The following is a 14,562-nucleotide window of genomic DNA, read 5'->3' on the forward strand; positions in this document are numbered from 1 at the left end:
AATTAGTTTTTGCTAATTAGCTTGTTTTATAGTCCTTCGGTATCCCACGTAAAGATCATTATTAGTAATCTGGCACAAAATGTTTATCAAAAACATTCCAATGCAATATCATCTAATTTAGGGTACACAGCAGAACGACCATGATCGTGCAATTATTTCCTTGAAATCGTACGATGGTCACATGATCTGTTTGAGCACATTATCTGCAAATGATCTGCTCACGGTTTGTACCCAATCAAATGAATAGAATCAACTTCATTGGCCATGTATGCTTGCGCACACTAGGAATTTTTAGTGGATTACAGTGCAGCATCAAGCAGGGATGAAGGGGGGGGAGACATTTCGTACATTACATTAAGACATTACATGCGTGGAACACATGCCCGCCGAGATGCACAGCGGCGCCACTGGACGTTGCAGCACCCAGGTAGGTGACATTGTAAGCAGGAACAGTACAGTTGATCACACAGGGAACACATACCCGCCGAGCTGCACAGCGCCTAGGCAGCCATCATTGGCGCCACTGTTCATTGCAGCAGCCAGGTAGGTGACACTATAAGCAGAGACAGTACAGCTTATCACACAGGGAGCACATACTCTCCCAGCTGCACTGCGCCTAGGCAGCCATCAGCAGTGCCACTGGTCGTTGCAGCAGCCAGGTAGGTAACAGTATGTGCAAAGACAGCACATTTATAGCAGAGATAGTACAGTTATCACACAGGAGACACTGGGGTACATATGGCTGAGTGCACAGTTCCAAGGCAGCCATTTGCAGCGCCAACTTCCTGTAGGGAGGGCCAGCGTTGGTAGCATTCGGGGGGGGAGTCAGTGAATCTGGGGGAGAGTCAAATGGGCCAGGGGGGGTGTCGCTGAGCTAACCCGGAGCTGGTGCGGGGGTAGGGAGGGGTGATCCTACTTGTCTCCGGGTGTCATGCTGGGGGCCCCATGGCCAATGTGCCTCCAGTCCTGGCCGGGGGTCGAGTGAGCTGGTCCTGACCTGACATTTGCCGGGCCCTCCACAGGAGGGAGTCGATGGGGCTGCCGGGGGTGCTGAGTGATCGATCTGCTGCCGGGGGCTACAACGCTGCCCACCTCCAGCCGGGAGATGCTGCATCCTGTGCTCGGCCCTCCTCCCAGCTTCCTCCTGCCGCTTCGGCACTCAAATGTAGATGACAAATCTTTAGTGCAGCAGGTAAAATCTCCAAAGTGACTTGAAAAGAGGCCCAAATCTTCTCTTTTTACATGCAATCGGTCGAAATTGGGGGAAATCGAGCCCAAATCGTTCTGGTGTGTACCCACCATTACACATAAGCAGTATGTCTAATATAAGCTACTATATTAACAAGAAAATAGATAAAGATGTTTAGTACCCAACTCGCCTACTTAGTGAGGCATCAGAATAAGAATAGATAAGTAAATAAAAGGTACGTATGGATTAGCATTATTTGGTATTCAGTATTGCACCTGCAATTGTGGCAAATCACAACTGTAATTCCTTATTCCATCAGTTTTGCTGATTGCAAGTAGTTCAAAACAACTACATGAAATCCCAGTAGAAAGGGGACAATGCCCGGCACAATTAGCTGGTAAAGTGTTGCAGATTGTAAATAGAGGCTAAAATAAGTGATGGTTACTGGAACAGAAAATTACATAAACATTCAGTACATATTTTAAGTGTTTAGATGAAGAAAAAAAACAACCTAGAAAATATCGAAACTGGCTGTGTAATAATGCTCTTGTTGCCGTGGTTCTGACAGATTTTTATAGATTGAAAAACTTTATTTAGAAAAGAGTATTGCATAGAACACAAAGAAAACTATTCATGTGGTCAACATATAAAAGAAAAAACACCTTTCAACGAATAATGAGGTCTAAACAATTTGCAAATATATGCGAGCACTGATGAAGGAAAATTTAAGTGCTACTTAACATGCAAAAGAACAAACATTGTTTGTATAAAAACATCAAGTAATAGTACAGAATGACCAGAAGTCTTTGGCAGGTGAAAGGAGAATCCTCTTCATTTATAGCTCCTTATAAACTCCTGAGAAATTCTGCAAGACCCACTGGAATATGGGACATGATTTAATTTTTCTAACAGATGTATTACATATAACCAATGACTAGTTTGCAGCCTTCACAGTATTCTTCCTGAGGAAAGTGGACGCAATTTATTGAATTATGAAAAACAACAATCACATTTTTCTACTTCACCGTGGGCCTGATCCTGATTTGGGAATTAAGTAAGAAAGAGCAAATAACTGTGGTAAAACCATGTTGCAGTGCAAATGGGGCAGATGTAACGTGCAGAGAGATTTGGATTGTGAGGCGGACCCAAACTCAAATCTAAACTGCAGGGTAAAAAGCCCGGCACATGTAGTAACAGCAAAAGTAGACAGCATTACCCTTCATGCAAAAAAATCTGTATCCATTTTTTAAGGAGTTTTGCACTGAATCCGGTTTGTCCAGGTGTACAGTTACTTTCTCTGAATAAGAGTGATTTTATTTTATTTCAAATCAATTTCACATGTAATTATTCACCTTGCTATCCACACTCACAAGAGGCTTATACTGGGTATTAAAATCCAACTAAAAACCCCCATGTACTTGACTTGTACTTTAATGGCCATGTTACTGGGGAAGCCACTAGAAGCTAGATGACTGAAAGAGTGGGGTGACACTTGATGAGACAGCATGGTATGTCTAATGTATTATTTACACAGACAAATCTTTATATTCTAACTAATCAAAAACACCAGTGAAATTATTTACTAGAAATCAGCTATCCTGAAAACCAGATAGAGAAGTAAAGCAGACGAATGGTCACTGGGTGGCTCTCCCTGCAATGTAATGAGAAGCCAATGCCAGAAGACCTCTTATTACGATAAAATAAGCCCCAACTATTCTGCATAACCAATCGAAAGCCTGAAACTGTTTTTTTTTTTTTTTACATTTGATTTTAATTACATTTAGCGACCATTAAGGGCTCTGTCCTCAATGACTGAATTGGTGTTCACACTAGCAAGCTGTGGGCTCATGAATCACTTGTGTAGCGCACACACGGACGGCCGTTTGGGGAAGAAGAAGCGTGCACTAATCTATTCCTTCCAGTATGTAAATGACAAAGGGAACAGTGTATAGAGCTCAGTTAGCACCTTTAGTCGCAATGTGTAGCTCCCCATAAATAAGGCTAGAACCAGGTCACAGTCAGGAAGGTAGATGGGGTAGTTCTTTCTGTAATGACTAGTGTGGGTAATTATCTCTGGCCACAGGGCACTTAAGGCATGGTGAGATGTTTAATACGCATATGGTTTCGAATAGAAAGGAATGGTTCTCAAAGTATAATTTAGTGCAAAAGGGCAAATGCTATATTGCTACAACATAAAGCCTATTTATCAATGTGTTTTGTGTTTTTTTTGCCCCAGATTTATTTCACAGCTTACATAATGAATGTGTATAAAGGAAATAAGCATGTTGTGTAATTGTGTAAAAATATTAGCCATTAAACAGGTCAGAAGATATGAAATGGCTACGTTCCAAGCGACACACTTTGTACTGTGTTTGCTTTACTGGCTCTGCAGCTTTAAGATAACATACATACAATAGGGTGATTAAGAGACATTCAGGAGTTATTCTGCCCCGCCTACCACCAAGTGGTAATTGAAAAAGAACCCAGCGTGTTGTATTTGAGAGCTTTGCTAAGCCAAGATGTGTACAAGTTCCCTGTAGGTTTGCTCTCAGTGTGCTTCCTGTTATACAAGGTAAATTATCAAAAGAACCTAATGGAGCAGCATATTTAATGCACGCGGCGTCATTGTCACTCTACCAGCTGAAGCACATACAGAATTCCAAGATTGTCAATGGTTACAAAAGTTCTAAAAGAGGAAAACGGATGTATCGACTTCAAGTTTGTGCCATTTGTGTAAAACGTCTGTTTGCAAGTCCCCGTGTCCACATCCCACCACTGAAAAAAAGAAAAAAAAGATATTATAATAGTTTTCCATTTGCATTGTTGGTACAATACTGCCTACCAGTACATTTCTTTATGAGAATTGAGGGCCATCATGCAAGGGAATATGTGTTTATTATTTATGGATTTTAACGTGAAGTTTGTCTACTTAACCCTGATGAACCTACATGTGCATCTAATGCTCTGATCCACAGAATTTACCAATTGCTTCAAATGTTATTTTGCTTTTTCTTATCATTTTAGCTCTTCAGCATATGGTTAAAGCAATACAAACCCATGTTTATATATGGTCACACACATTAATACTGTGCAATGTAAGCTTGTATATGCAGCTGGCACTGTTCAAGCGGCAGCATTGTTACCTACTTTATCCCATTAACAATAAACCCTGCAGCAACTCTATATAAAAACTTTCAGGTCCCAGTAGCACGACTGGGTTCATAGCACAATGACTTATCTCAACTTTTTGTCTATGGAATGGAAGTGTTGCGATAATTAACATAGTGCATACACACAGAAAAATGGCTGATCCTTACTAATCCTTACTGCCAGGCATCTTTTCCCTGTCCTCAAATACTGGCCTGATTACAAAGAATATCTTGAGCGACAAGGAATAATAAATGTGAGATATTTACATATTGCTCTATGAAACTCCCTCTTCTGCTGGTCTTGGTTGTGGCCCCCACAACCAGTTCACACTGATGAGGGCTCTAAGAACTATAGGGATACTGGCTTGTAATATCTATGGGTTATCTAGCTGACATGGGTATGAGTGTTGGTTAAAAACTACTCTAATATAGGCTACAAACCAGAACTATGTGGCCTCAACACACCCGATTTGGATACAATCTCGACCGATTGTAAGTAAATTGGGCATGTTGTGGGCAATTCCCGAGCAGATTCCGATCCGATGCGTGGCCCTGTGGGTTGTTTGGTTGTTTTTCAGATCCTACCTGCAGCAGGTAGGATTTGAAATGACCCCGTCAAATGGGTGCTGATCGGGAGCAGATCGTATGCAGTTTGTGTGCTTTAACAGATCGCGGGACGATCGTACGATCGTCTTACTATCTTGCTCCCGATCTCAATCGTTCTGGTGTGTACCAGGCATAAGGGTGACTTCCCATAATGGTTTCTATACATAAGACAATCACCCCCAGCATGGCTGTGTATCATAGACATACTGCTTACCTTTACATATGCTCCAGAGGATACAATCAGTTTACTGTCGGGAGAGAAGTGAATATCTGTCACCCAGCCATCCTCTTTATTCACAGATATTTCGCGACACTGTTGGAGCAGTTCTCCACTCTGCACGTTCCAAATCTGCCAAACAGATAGATAACATATTATATGTATTTATTAGATGTCCACAAAATGATATAATGCAAACATGCAAAATGATATAATAAAATGCCATGTGTCATAAGGACACAATGCAGGTGCTGACATTATTACATAAGGGTTGCTGATCCAATAAAAAAAAAAAAAAGGATATGCTTCTTATAGAGATAGAAGAGGTGGTACAATCTCACTTTGAATTAGAAACAGCTGGCATATCTTTTAATTCATCGCCATCACCTTCCGCAACTAAGTTATGGCTGACTTGGATGGATTATAAATCGGATCTAGCAATGTAGGATATAGACATTGTATGTATTCACTGACTATGACCACTCTATTGTATTACTGTATTATTACCGTACCCCACCCCTGTCTTTATTTTGTACCCTTTCCCAGAAAAAAATCAGACTGTCATAACAAATGCTTGAATGGTTATTATTGTTTATTTTGATATGTGACATTCAATAAAAATTTAAATTAAAAAAAAAAAAAAGGATATGCTGCTAAATCTAAAAACATCTAAGTTTTTTAAAGGGGCAGTCACTTACAAAACTCCATCAGCCAATGATGTGCCTTGTAAGTGCTCGAACCAAAAAAGAACTTCTGCAACTGCAGATCTGATCGCACAGCTGGAAATTCGTCCGGTGGCTGATTATCGCATGTGTATGGCCTGTATTACACATGCGTGCGGCCATGCTGCGACAAAATCTGACTACTTTTTTCTATTCTGAATCCATTCGTAAGGTGATTGACAGGAAGTTGGCATCTGGGGGTGGAAATCCTCTGTTTAGTGGGAGTGCTAAGAAAACTGCAGACGTGCCGCTGGTAGTGTCCGGGAAAACGCTAGGCATGCCTGAGAATTTTAGGGGAGGGTCTGATGTTATGATCAGGCCGGATATGTCTTTTTTCATTGCACCGCCGAGTAAGGATCTGGCTACTCTGAGCCTGCGATGACTTGTGCCCAGTGTAAAAAGCATTAGTTGGTGAGCCTGCTACGATGGATTTTGGACATATTCGCACGGCTACAAATACATTTGTAGCCATACACATCCATTCGTACAGAGAGCACATTCATTTGCAAGGTGGGATTTCACTCTGGCAGGGCGGCGTTTACCTGAACGCTGTCTGATATGAATTTGCGGCCATGCCACCAGGTCTAAATTAGCCCTAATGTGTGAGCAGGAGTAGAGCGAGATCCTACTGGTCATGTAGAATAGAGGATGGGAATCTTTTAAACTGGTAAGTAATGGATATAGTAAGGGAAAGTATAAAAAACACATATTATTCATGTTACACGTATCTTAAAGTGACTCCTGATTAACTGTAAAATCTCCTATTTCTAAAAAATAAAAACCTTATGAAGCGTACCATTATTTCACCGTTGTCGTCACCGGTTACTAAATAGCTGTTGTCAGAAGAAAAGTTGCAGCATCGCACACAGCTCTGGTGACCTTTCAGTTCATGGAGAAGAGAAGAGCCAGCAAATCTCCAAATCTAAAATACGACAAACAAACTTTACAATGCTATACTTTTGTATTTTTCTATTTGCAGATGATAACATATTGTGTGGAGCTGCTGAAGTGGAGACTGTGAGTGTGCGAGCTAAACCAATATTCATGCAGATGTGTCATTCAATTGGATACAAAAGTATGACATCACTGGTGGGTAAATATCATAGGCATATGCTTTACCAGCAGGTTAGTGTCCTCCAGTAATTGTATCATTAGTAAACCTATTGCTAATTAAATGTAAGTATGCGTTATAGTGTTATATTATTTTCATCACTTATAATATATCATGTAGATTGTAAGCTCTCACGGCAGAGACCTCTCTACAGTTTGAAGCAGTTTGTGAATGTTCAGTCTCTACAACTGTACAGAACTAGGAAACCGCTCAGTGGCTTTATAAATAAATGATATATTATATAAATAATAGACAGCTCTTATGTCATATTTCAGCTCAGCCAGGTATGTAATGTAAAATGAATTAGCTCTGTGAGTATTGCCCCCCCTAGTGGGAATTCTTTAAAAGCACAATAAAGAACTTGAAAATAGTGACAGATGGGTGTGGATCGTTAGGTCGACCACAGCAAGGACAACATGCATTAAGTCGACCACTGAAGGCTGACATGGCTTTATGTTGGCAGTCAGACATGGATTTTTCATGTTTTTTTTTGTTCCAAATGTCAACATGGACACTGTATCGGTGCGCTGCGTCCCCTCACATGGCTCCACTCGGCACACTTCTATTCTCCCTCCAAACCCTAGTGGATGGTAGGGCATGATATTCCACCTGTCGGCTCATGTCGACAAAAAAAGTGAAAAACTCATGTCGACCTTTTGACTGTCAACCATATGCTTGTGTCGACCTAATGACCCTGTCGACCTAAAGCTATGATGACCTTTTGAGTGTTTCGACCTAAGGCCTGTCGACCTTTAGTGGTCAACCTAATGTACGTCGACCAAGTGACCGTATACCTGACAGACCTGTATATTACATTTCTGTGTTAAAATAATCCGTATTACCCGTTTTACCCAATTAGGATCAAACAAATCAGTTCTTAATAAAGCGAGCATAAAACTTTCCTTTCTCTGTAGCATACATACATTTAACATTAACACTTGGTTAGCAACTACCCACCCACCTTGAATATAGAAAAGGTACTATAATAGAGACTCGCCTTGAAACATTTTGTTAGGTTTAATAAGTTACTTACGCAAAAGGCACAATTGATGCTTTGCATATTTAACTAGTGTATGTAAGCTCTATTATGGTCAGCAACTGTATTCTGTCACGGGGGAAATATTGATCTTCATATCATATGTACAAAAGCACTCTGTATTGTATCTTGGTGCACGGATCTTTCATTTGTATAGTGTATCATAGCAATCTAGATTGTACCAAACTCTTCTGTACTTCTGTATCCCGTATACGAATATCCGTTATCTGAATTATTACGAAAACCATACATTCCAGAAAGTGGATAAAAATTTTTTTTTTTGCTAAAATCTCACTGGGGATATCTGTAACAGCACTACTGAGGACATGATATGTAACTGGCACTACTGAGGACATCTGTGCCAACACTACTGAGGAAATGATATGTAACTGCCATTATATGTACAAGAAAAGGATTGCTTGACATTCAAATTCAGTATCTGAGATAGTACACAAAATTTGTTTCATGTTTTTGAAACCTTGTTTTTTGAAAAAATAAAATATATTTGTGTGCATTTCATGTGGTTGATGTGTTTATACAGCATAAATGCAAGATACTTCAAAATACATCATTGAAATATTAAAATATTCCGAAACACGGAATAATCCTTTATCCAAAATTCTCCTGGTCCCGAGCATTTTAGATACGAGATACTCAACCTGTACTATAATTCAGAGCTATGTGGAATGTCTGATGTTTCGTTAAAAGCTGGTCATTTTACAAAAAGTCAGGAATTGTAATAGCGTCTGAGGTAATTAAAAGTCGGATTCTTTTGGCTCCGAATAAGAGCTGCTGGTAAAAAGACAGGTCTAGATGCTTTCCCCATGTTAAAAATACAACTCATCCGAAGTAACTGGCAGTTTTTAAATTCCAAGCGCACAATTACAGCATATTTACAACAAAAATACATTTTTATTTCTAACTTAAAAAATGCAAAATGTACTTTGATCTGTCAAAATAGGTCAAACTGTGCATGTAATTTTTGCCTTTTTCCCCCCATCGAATGCATCTTATGCACATTATATATATATATATATATATAAATAAATAAATATATAAATTGAATGCACAAGCCGCTTCTGTTGATTAAAATAATATGCAAAAAAAAGAAAACCGCTATATTTATAGAGCTGTTTGGTGTGAACTCTCTAACTCGGCTTCCATTACACCTTGGCTTGCACCTGTTCTACTATGAAACATTCCCATTAGTCTTAAAAAAATTTGGACCCTTCCTGCTTCAAAAATACGGCCAGAAGTCAAAGCTGATTTGCATTTGAAGTGTTAAAGATGCACGCCATTACTTTCTCCACCTTAGTCCAACTCTATCCTGGCCACTAAACTTGGCTGTCATTTCTGTACATTAATCCGGCACATGTTTAGAAAGAAACCCCGTTCCTGTGATGTGCTGAGTGTGGTGCCAGGGCTGATGACACATGCACAGTGCCTACGTCCAGGAAGGCTCCCTCTGTTGGCTACAAATACAAAGTGTAGCCCATGGGCTATAATGGGCTTCCACATGTGGAGGCCAATATCGGGAATGCTCTGAATTGGGCATATTGATACATCTATTAGCATCACATTCCCTAAAGAAACCTATGTGGGATGCGGTTGCCGGTGGATAGCAGCAGTCCCTGCTGCGGACCCTCCTACATACACTACTGGCTAAGCCCCAAATATGTTTTGGAGGACAAATAAAGCTGCTGACTTGTCACTTTTTGCTGGTTGCTAGTGCCCTTTACCCTAATCTGTGCTTTGTACACTATAACCGAGGCGATGTACCGTACCTTTGCAGTCTTGTCAGCTGAAGTAGATGCAAATGTTAACAAGTCAGGGGAAACATCACAAGAAAGAACCGCACCAGAATGACACTTAAATTCCTCTTCTTTACTCACATTCAGAAGGTCCCATATCTGCAACATATTAAATAATTCATCTAAATCAACCAATTCTAAAACTTGAAAGGACAAACAAAACAAAAATAAAAAAACTAAAGACACTAAAGAAAGCGTAACTAAAGAAAGAAGTGTATCAAAGTGTTTTCTGTTAGAGAAGGAGCATTGTGGATATACTGACAGACCGCACACTTGTGTATCGCTACATAACAAAGCCATGGACAGGGCAAAAAATAACTAATACAATAACCTAAACTATCAGGACTTTATGGCAGACTCACTGTCGTAATCATTAGGTACCACCCCTGCACTTAACGGGTGTCTGTGTATTGGAAATGATCTTGTCCCAATTCTGTAAATTGCCTTTTCTGTGCTGTTTTGGCACTTCAAATAACATGCCTGTATGAAAATCAGACAAATTATTTGGGAATGTCTGCACTACTTTTTGCACAGACACATGGGAGAAGCTGTAAAATACTGTTAACCAGACACCAAATAGGCTCTTACACATTTCTCTGCGGCTTCCTCTCTACCAGGATTCATGATCATACCATCTGTGGTGAAACATTGCAAGTACGCGCTCCAGAAAAGGTGCGGTGGAGGGCTGGCCAGTCGGGAGCCATCGTATAGGGAATCTACACCTGTATGGCCCCTTTTGACACAACATTTACTCAGCTTTATACAGTGTAGTGGTCACTATACCAATACTGGTTGCAGCAGGAGTAGTAATTATACCAATATCAACTAACAGCCATACGTAGATAATTCCGGAAGTCATCAGGGTTTTTCTCCCGTATCTCCTGTACCAACGGCATATGAGAGAAGGTGTCTCGCCTCAGTAGCCAGTCTCTTGTCCAGCAGCTTCGATTCTTGCTCCTCTTTTTTTTATTTAGAGACAGCAATGTAGTGGCCATAGCAGCAAGAATGCCAGCCCGAGCCTTTCTTTTCATCAAGCTCATGATGAAAGTGTTAGAAAACAACGGAACGAATGAACGAACGTACGTGTTCTCTGCACAGCCAGCACTGATGTAAAAAAGAAAATCACTTCTGTTTACGTTCTGTAATCACGCCGCTTTGTTTTGGTATGCCCTTAACCCAGCCCATTATGATAATTATGTTTATATATATCGTGTCAAAAGCCCAAATCGGGAGAGTGTGTACGGTGGTACAATCTTTTTCTTGCGACTGTTTGGACGGGAGTACATCAGACGTCGCAAGTAAATTGTACAGGTGTGTACGAGGTGTGTACGCGCGTGTCGGCTGTTGTTTGTGGACGGTCCAACGGGAGTACGGTCGGCCGAACGGTTGCAAAAAATAAGGATTGTATATATGTGTACCCAGCTTAACTCTGTAAAGTCTCTATCTGCCAGTACTGTGTATATCTATTTTCAGATCCTAACAAGAAGAAATTACAGCTTTACCTTCTAACACCTACCCTACTAACATCTGAATAACTTCAGAGACATTAATATTTTTTTCTATTCTCATTTTACGAATTACATAAACACCAACGGATATAACCACCAATTTGTACGTTTTTTTTTTTTTTAGATATTTACATGGAAGAGTGTTAAATATACCGGCTGGTACGTACTACCAAAGAAAAGTTTTTTCATATTGTGTACTGTATGTGTATTTTTGTGTATTGCTTAAATAAAGGATGTAGACTATGTATATATTTAGCAAACTTCTTTGGTTCATCACGCTCTGGCCTGTAGCGCATAGCTTTTCTTCTTTCTTTTATATTTGGGTTTATGCACTAACCTGGGATTCAGTATGAAATCCCGGCGTTCGGGATCCCGGCGTTCAAAATCCCGACGCTGGAATCCCGACCGCCGAAATCCCGACAAGGGGGGGGGACGCCCCCCCCTTGTAGGCTCGCTGCGCTCGCCACGCAGCGGGCCCGGTGCCTCGCTACGCTCAGCACGCTAATTTATTCTCCCTCCAGGGGTGTCGCGGACACCCACGGAGGGAGAAAGTGTCGGGATTTCGGCGGTCGGGATTCTGAACGCCGGGATTTTAACTGCATCCCCTAACCTGAACCAGGCCCTGTATGCCTTATGGCTATAGCCATGCACAATAAAATAGAGAACTGGACAGCCACACGTTAGCTCTCTGTTGTTAGCACCCATTAACACAGGTATGACTGCTGCACAATAAAACCAAGAACACCCACACAATAAGTAGAACAATGCTCTCTGTTGCTACTTGGCAAATGAAAGGTGACAGCAGTATGATTTATTTTACTGTCAGTTTATGTTGTCCTTTAAAGATCCAGTTTTTCTCGTTAAAAGTACAAGGAGTGTATTTAACAGTTTCCCTTTTAACTCTGGTATAATAAAACATAGTTTATATAATAACATCACACACACTAAACAGAAGAAACAAATCAGAGCCTGGCAAGAAGATCAGTTATAGGACATTTTCACAGATAAATCATGTGTTTCTTACCCTCACTGTCCCATCAAAAGACCAGGACAAGAGTTTTGAATTCGGTAAAATTCTAAAGCACTTCACAGCTTCTTTGTGTCTTTGTAGTATAAGGCAACCCCCAGAAATCCAGTCCCAAACCTGCAACATTAACATATCCTGTCACACCCTAAGATATACACATACAGGTCACACACATAACTCTTATTTACTGAACAATACTATGCATTAAGAAGAAGAAAAAAAAGGAATCTGAGCATCACATGATACAGTAAACATACAGGACTTCATATGAAATGAAGAAAATTATTTCACGGTATATTTTACAAGGTTTATATATTTAAACTGAAGATCCCAAAATCTTGACACATTGGCTACAAAAGGGGACTAGCTGCTGTTGCAACAGCATGGAAACACTGGCACCTTGTGTCTCCCCTCTTGTGGCCCTACCTCAACCCAGATTCCAGAGCTACCATAAGTGCAGCATAGAGCAGCACTCAACTGAACTCATGGGGGAGAGTTCATTGAACTGACTCCATTATAAGACATGAAAACTTAAGGCCCCCAACTCTTTTGACCTCTTTCCACCAGATTCCGACACATTGGAGACGAGAAATCGGGTGAAAAGTAGCCAAAACGAAGGTGTTTGACATCCGATGCGCGGCCCCGTGCACATCAGATCACAGTTGAAGGTCAGACCTGCTGCACGTCTAACCTCCGACTCGGCCCCCCTCACGTCAGTGTGGAAGGGATAGCATGTGATATACTGTATGCAGAAAGATGGCCGATGTATCGTATGTGTCCCTGTTCAAGGGGCATCATATGCGACTCCCCTCGGAGAAGCCTCATAGTGTATGGGGGCCTTCACATTGGCCATGTTTTATTTTTAATACTGTGAACTAACCAGAACAATGTAATCTATGAAGCTCACCTATGCTCTGATCAGGGCATAGGTAGGGGCACGAGTATGGGTCACATGACCGGGATCCGGAAGGAGGGGGGCTACAACAAACTACTGCTTTGACCGACCTGGCCAGCAGAAGTCCTACATACAGCCCTGCTCCCATATCAGCTAGCTCTCATCTTTTCTGTGATGTAATCTATCAGCCATAGGGTGGAAGACACCTGTGCCTTACATATAGAATCACATCCTAAAAACAATTACATTCCAATTATTCCGGACACTGAGTAAATGTACTAAAGCTACTAGAAGTGAAAAGTGGGGATGTTGCCCATAACAACTAATCAGGTTCTACTGTAGCTATCATTTCTCTATTGCATCCTAGAAAATCATAGACTGAATCTGATTGGTTGATATGGGCAACATCCCCAATTTTTAGTTTTAGAAGCTGTAGTAAATTTACCCCTAAGAGAAATGTGACTGATCCTGTAATATAGTTCCTGTAATGACTGAAGGCACAAGCTTTTTTAGAAATAAAAAAACACTTTTTTGTCCCACTAATAAATAGGACGGATGAATACTGTATAAAAGGACTACGTTAGTGATAAACAAATGTGAGACAGCAAACTTACCCTGATTGTGGCATCATCTGAGCATGAGACAAGTGTTTTCCCATCCGATGTAAACTGACAGTGCTGGACAGTCCCAGTGTGACCCTTTAAGTGCTGCACAAATGTGCCAGTGGCTAAGTCAAACACCTATCCCCAAAGAGAGACAGAAATGAGTAGCAGTGTGTGTAGATATATATATTAAAGTAACCAACCATCTGCAGGGAATAGTAGTCGTAGTACGTTTATTTATAAGGTGCCACAAAGTGTTGCAGCGCCGTACATAGCAAACAAAAAACAAATTACAAGGTAACGTACAGGGTGTGTTGATAAAATACAGCATAAATAGGGGTATAGCTGGTAGAGCTAAAATCCGCATCAGTTCTGAAGTAGGTGTGGAAATTGTCGAGGAGACTGAAGATGAAGTAGTAATAGTAATAAGCAGGGATGATGTAATGCTTAGCATTACTGCCTCACAGCGCTGAGGTCATGGGTTCACACCCCACCACGGCCCTAACTGTGCAGTGTTTTTATATTCTCCCCGTACTTGCGTGGGCTTAATCCGGGTACTCTGGTTTCCTCCCACAATCCAAAAAATATACAGGTAGGTTAATTGGCTTCCAACAAAATTAACCCTAGAATGTCTGTGTGCATGTACATTTGGTAGGGAATATAGATGGTAAATTCCACTGGGGGCAGGG

At 40.9% G+C, this 14,562-nt stretch overlaps 1 protein-coding gene across 3 annotated transcripts in view; it reads right to left on the reverse strand.

Annotated features, from left to right (window-relative positions):
• Nucleotides 1-1,748: 1,748 nt before the first annotated feature.
• Nucleotides 1,749-14,562, reverse strand: part of APAF1 (apoptotic peptidase activating factor 1) — a 90,372-nt gene continuing 77,558 nt past the window's right edge. For all 3 annotated transcript variants that reach the window (XM_083182196.1, XM_083182195.1, XM_083182193.1), the window contains exons 22-27: nt 13,886-14,011; nt 12,374-12,493; nt 9,815-9,940; nt 6,680-6,805; nt 5,159-5,293; nt 1,749-3,964 (exon numbers count right to left, since the gene is read on the reverse strand). In XM_083182196.1, coding sequence (XP_083038322.1) covers nt 3,818-3,964; nt 5,159-5,293; nt 6,680-6,805; nt 9,815-9,940; nt 12,374-12,493; nt 13,886-14,011 — 780 coding nt within the window. In that variant the 3' untranslated portion in view covers nt 1,749-3,817. The remainder of the gene's footprint in view (nt 3,965-5,158; nt 5,294-6,679; nt 6,806-9,814; nt 9,941-12,373; nt 12,494-13,885; nt 14,012-14,562) is intronic.

The sequence above is a fragment of the Crinia signifera genome, chromosome 4 (assembly GCF_055691185.1).
Source record: "Crinia signifera chromosome 4, ASM5569118v1, whole genome shotgun sequence".
Lineage (NCBI taxonomy): Eukaryota > Metazoa > Chordata > Amphibia > Anura > Myobatrachidae > Crinia > Crinia signifera.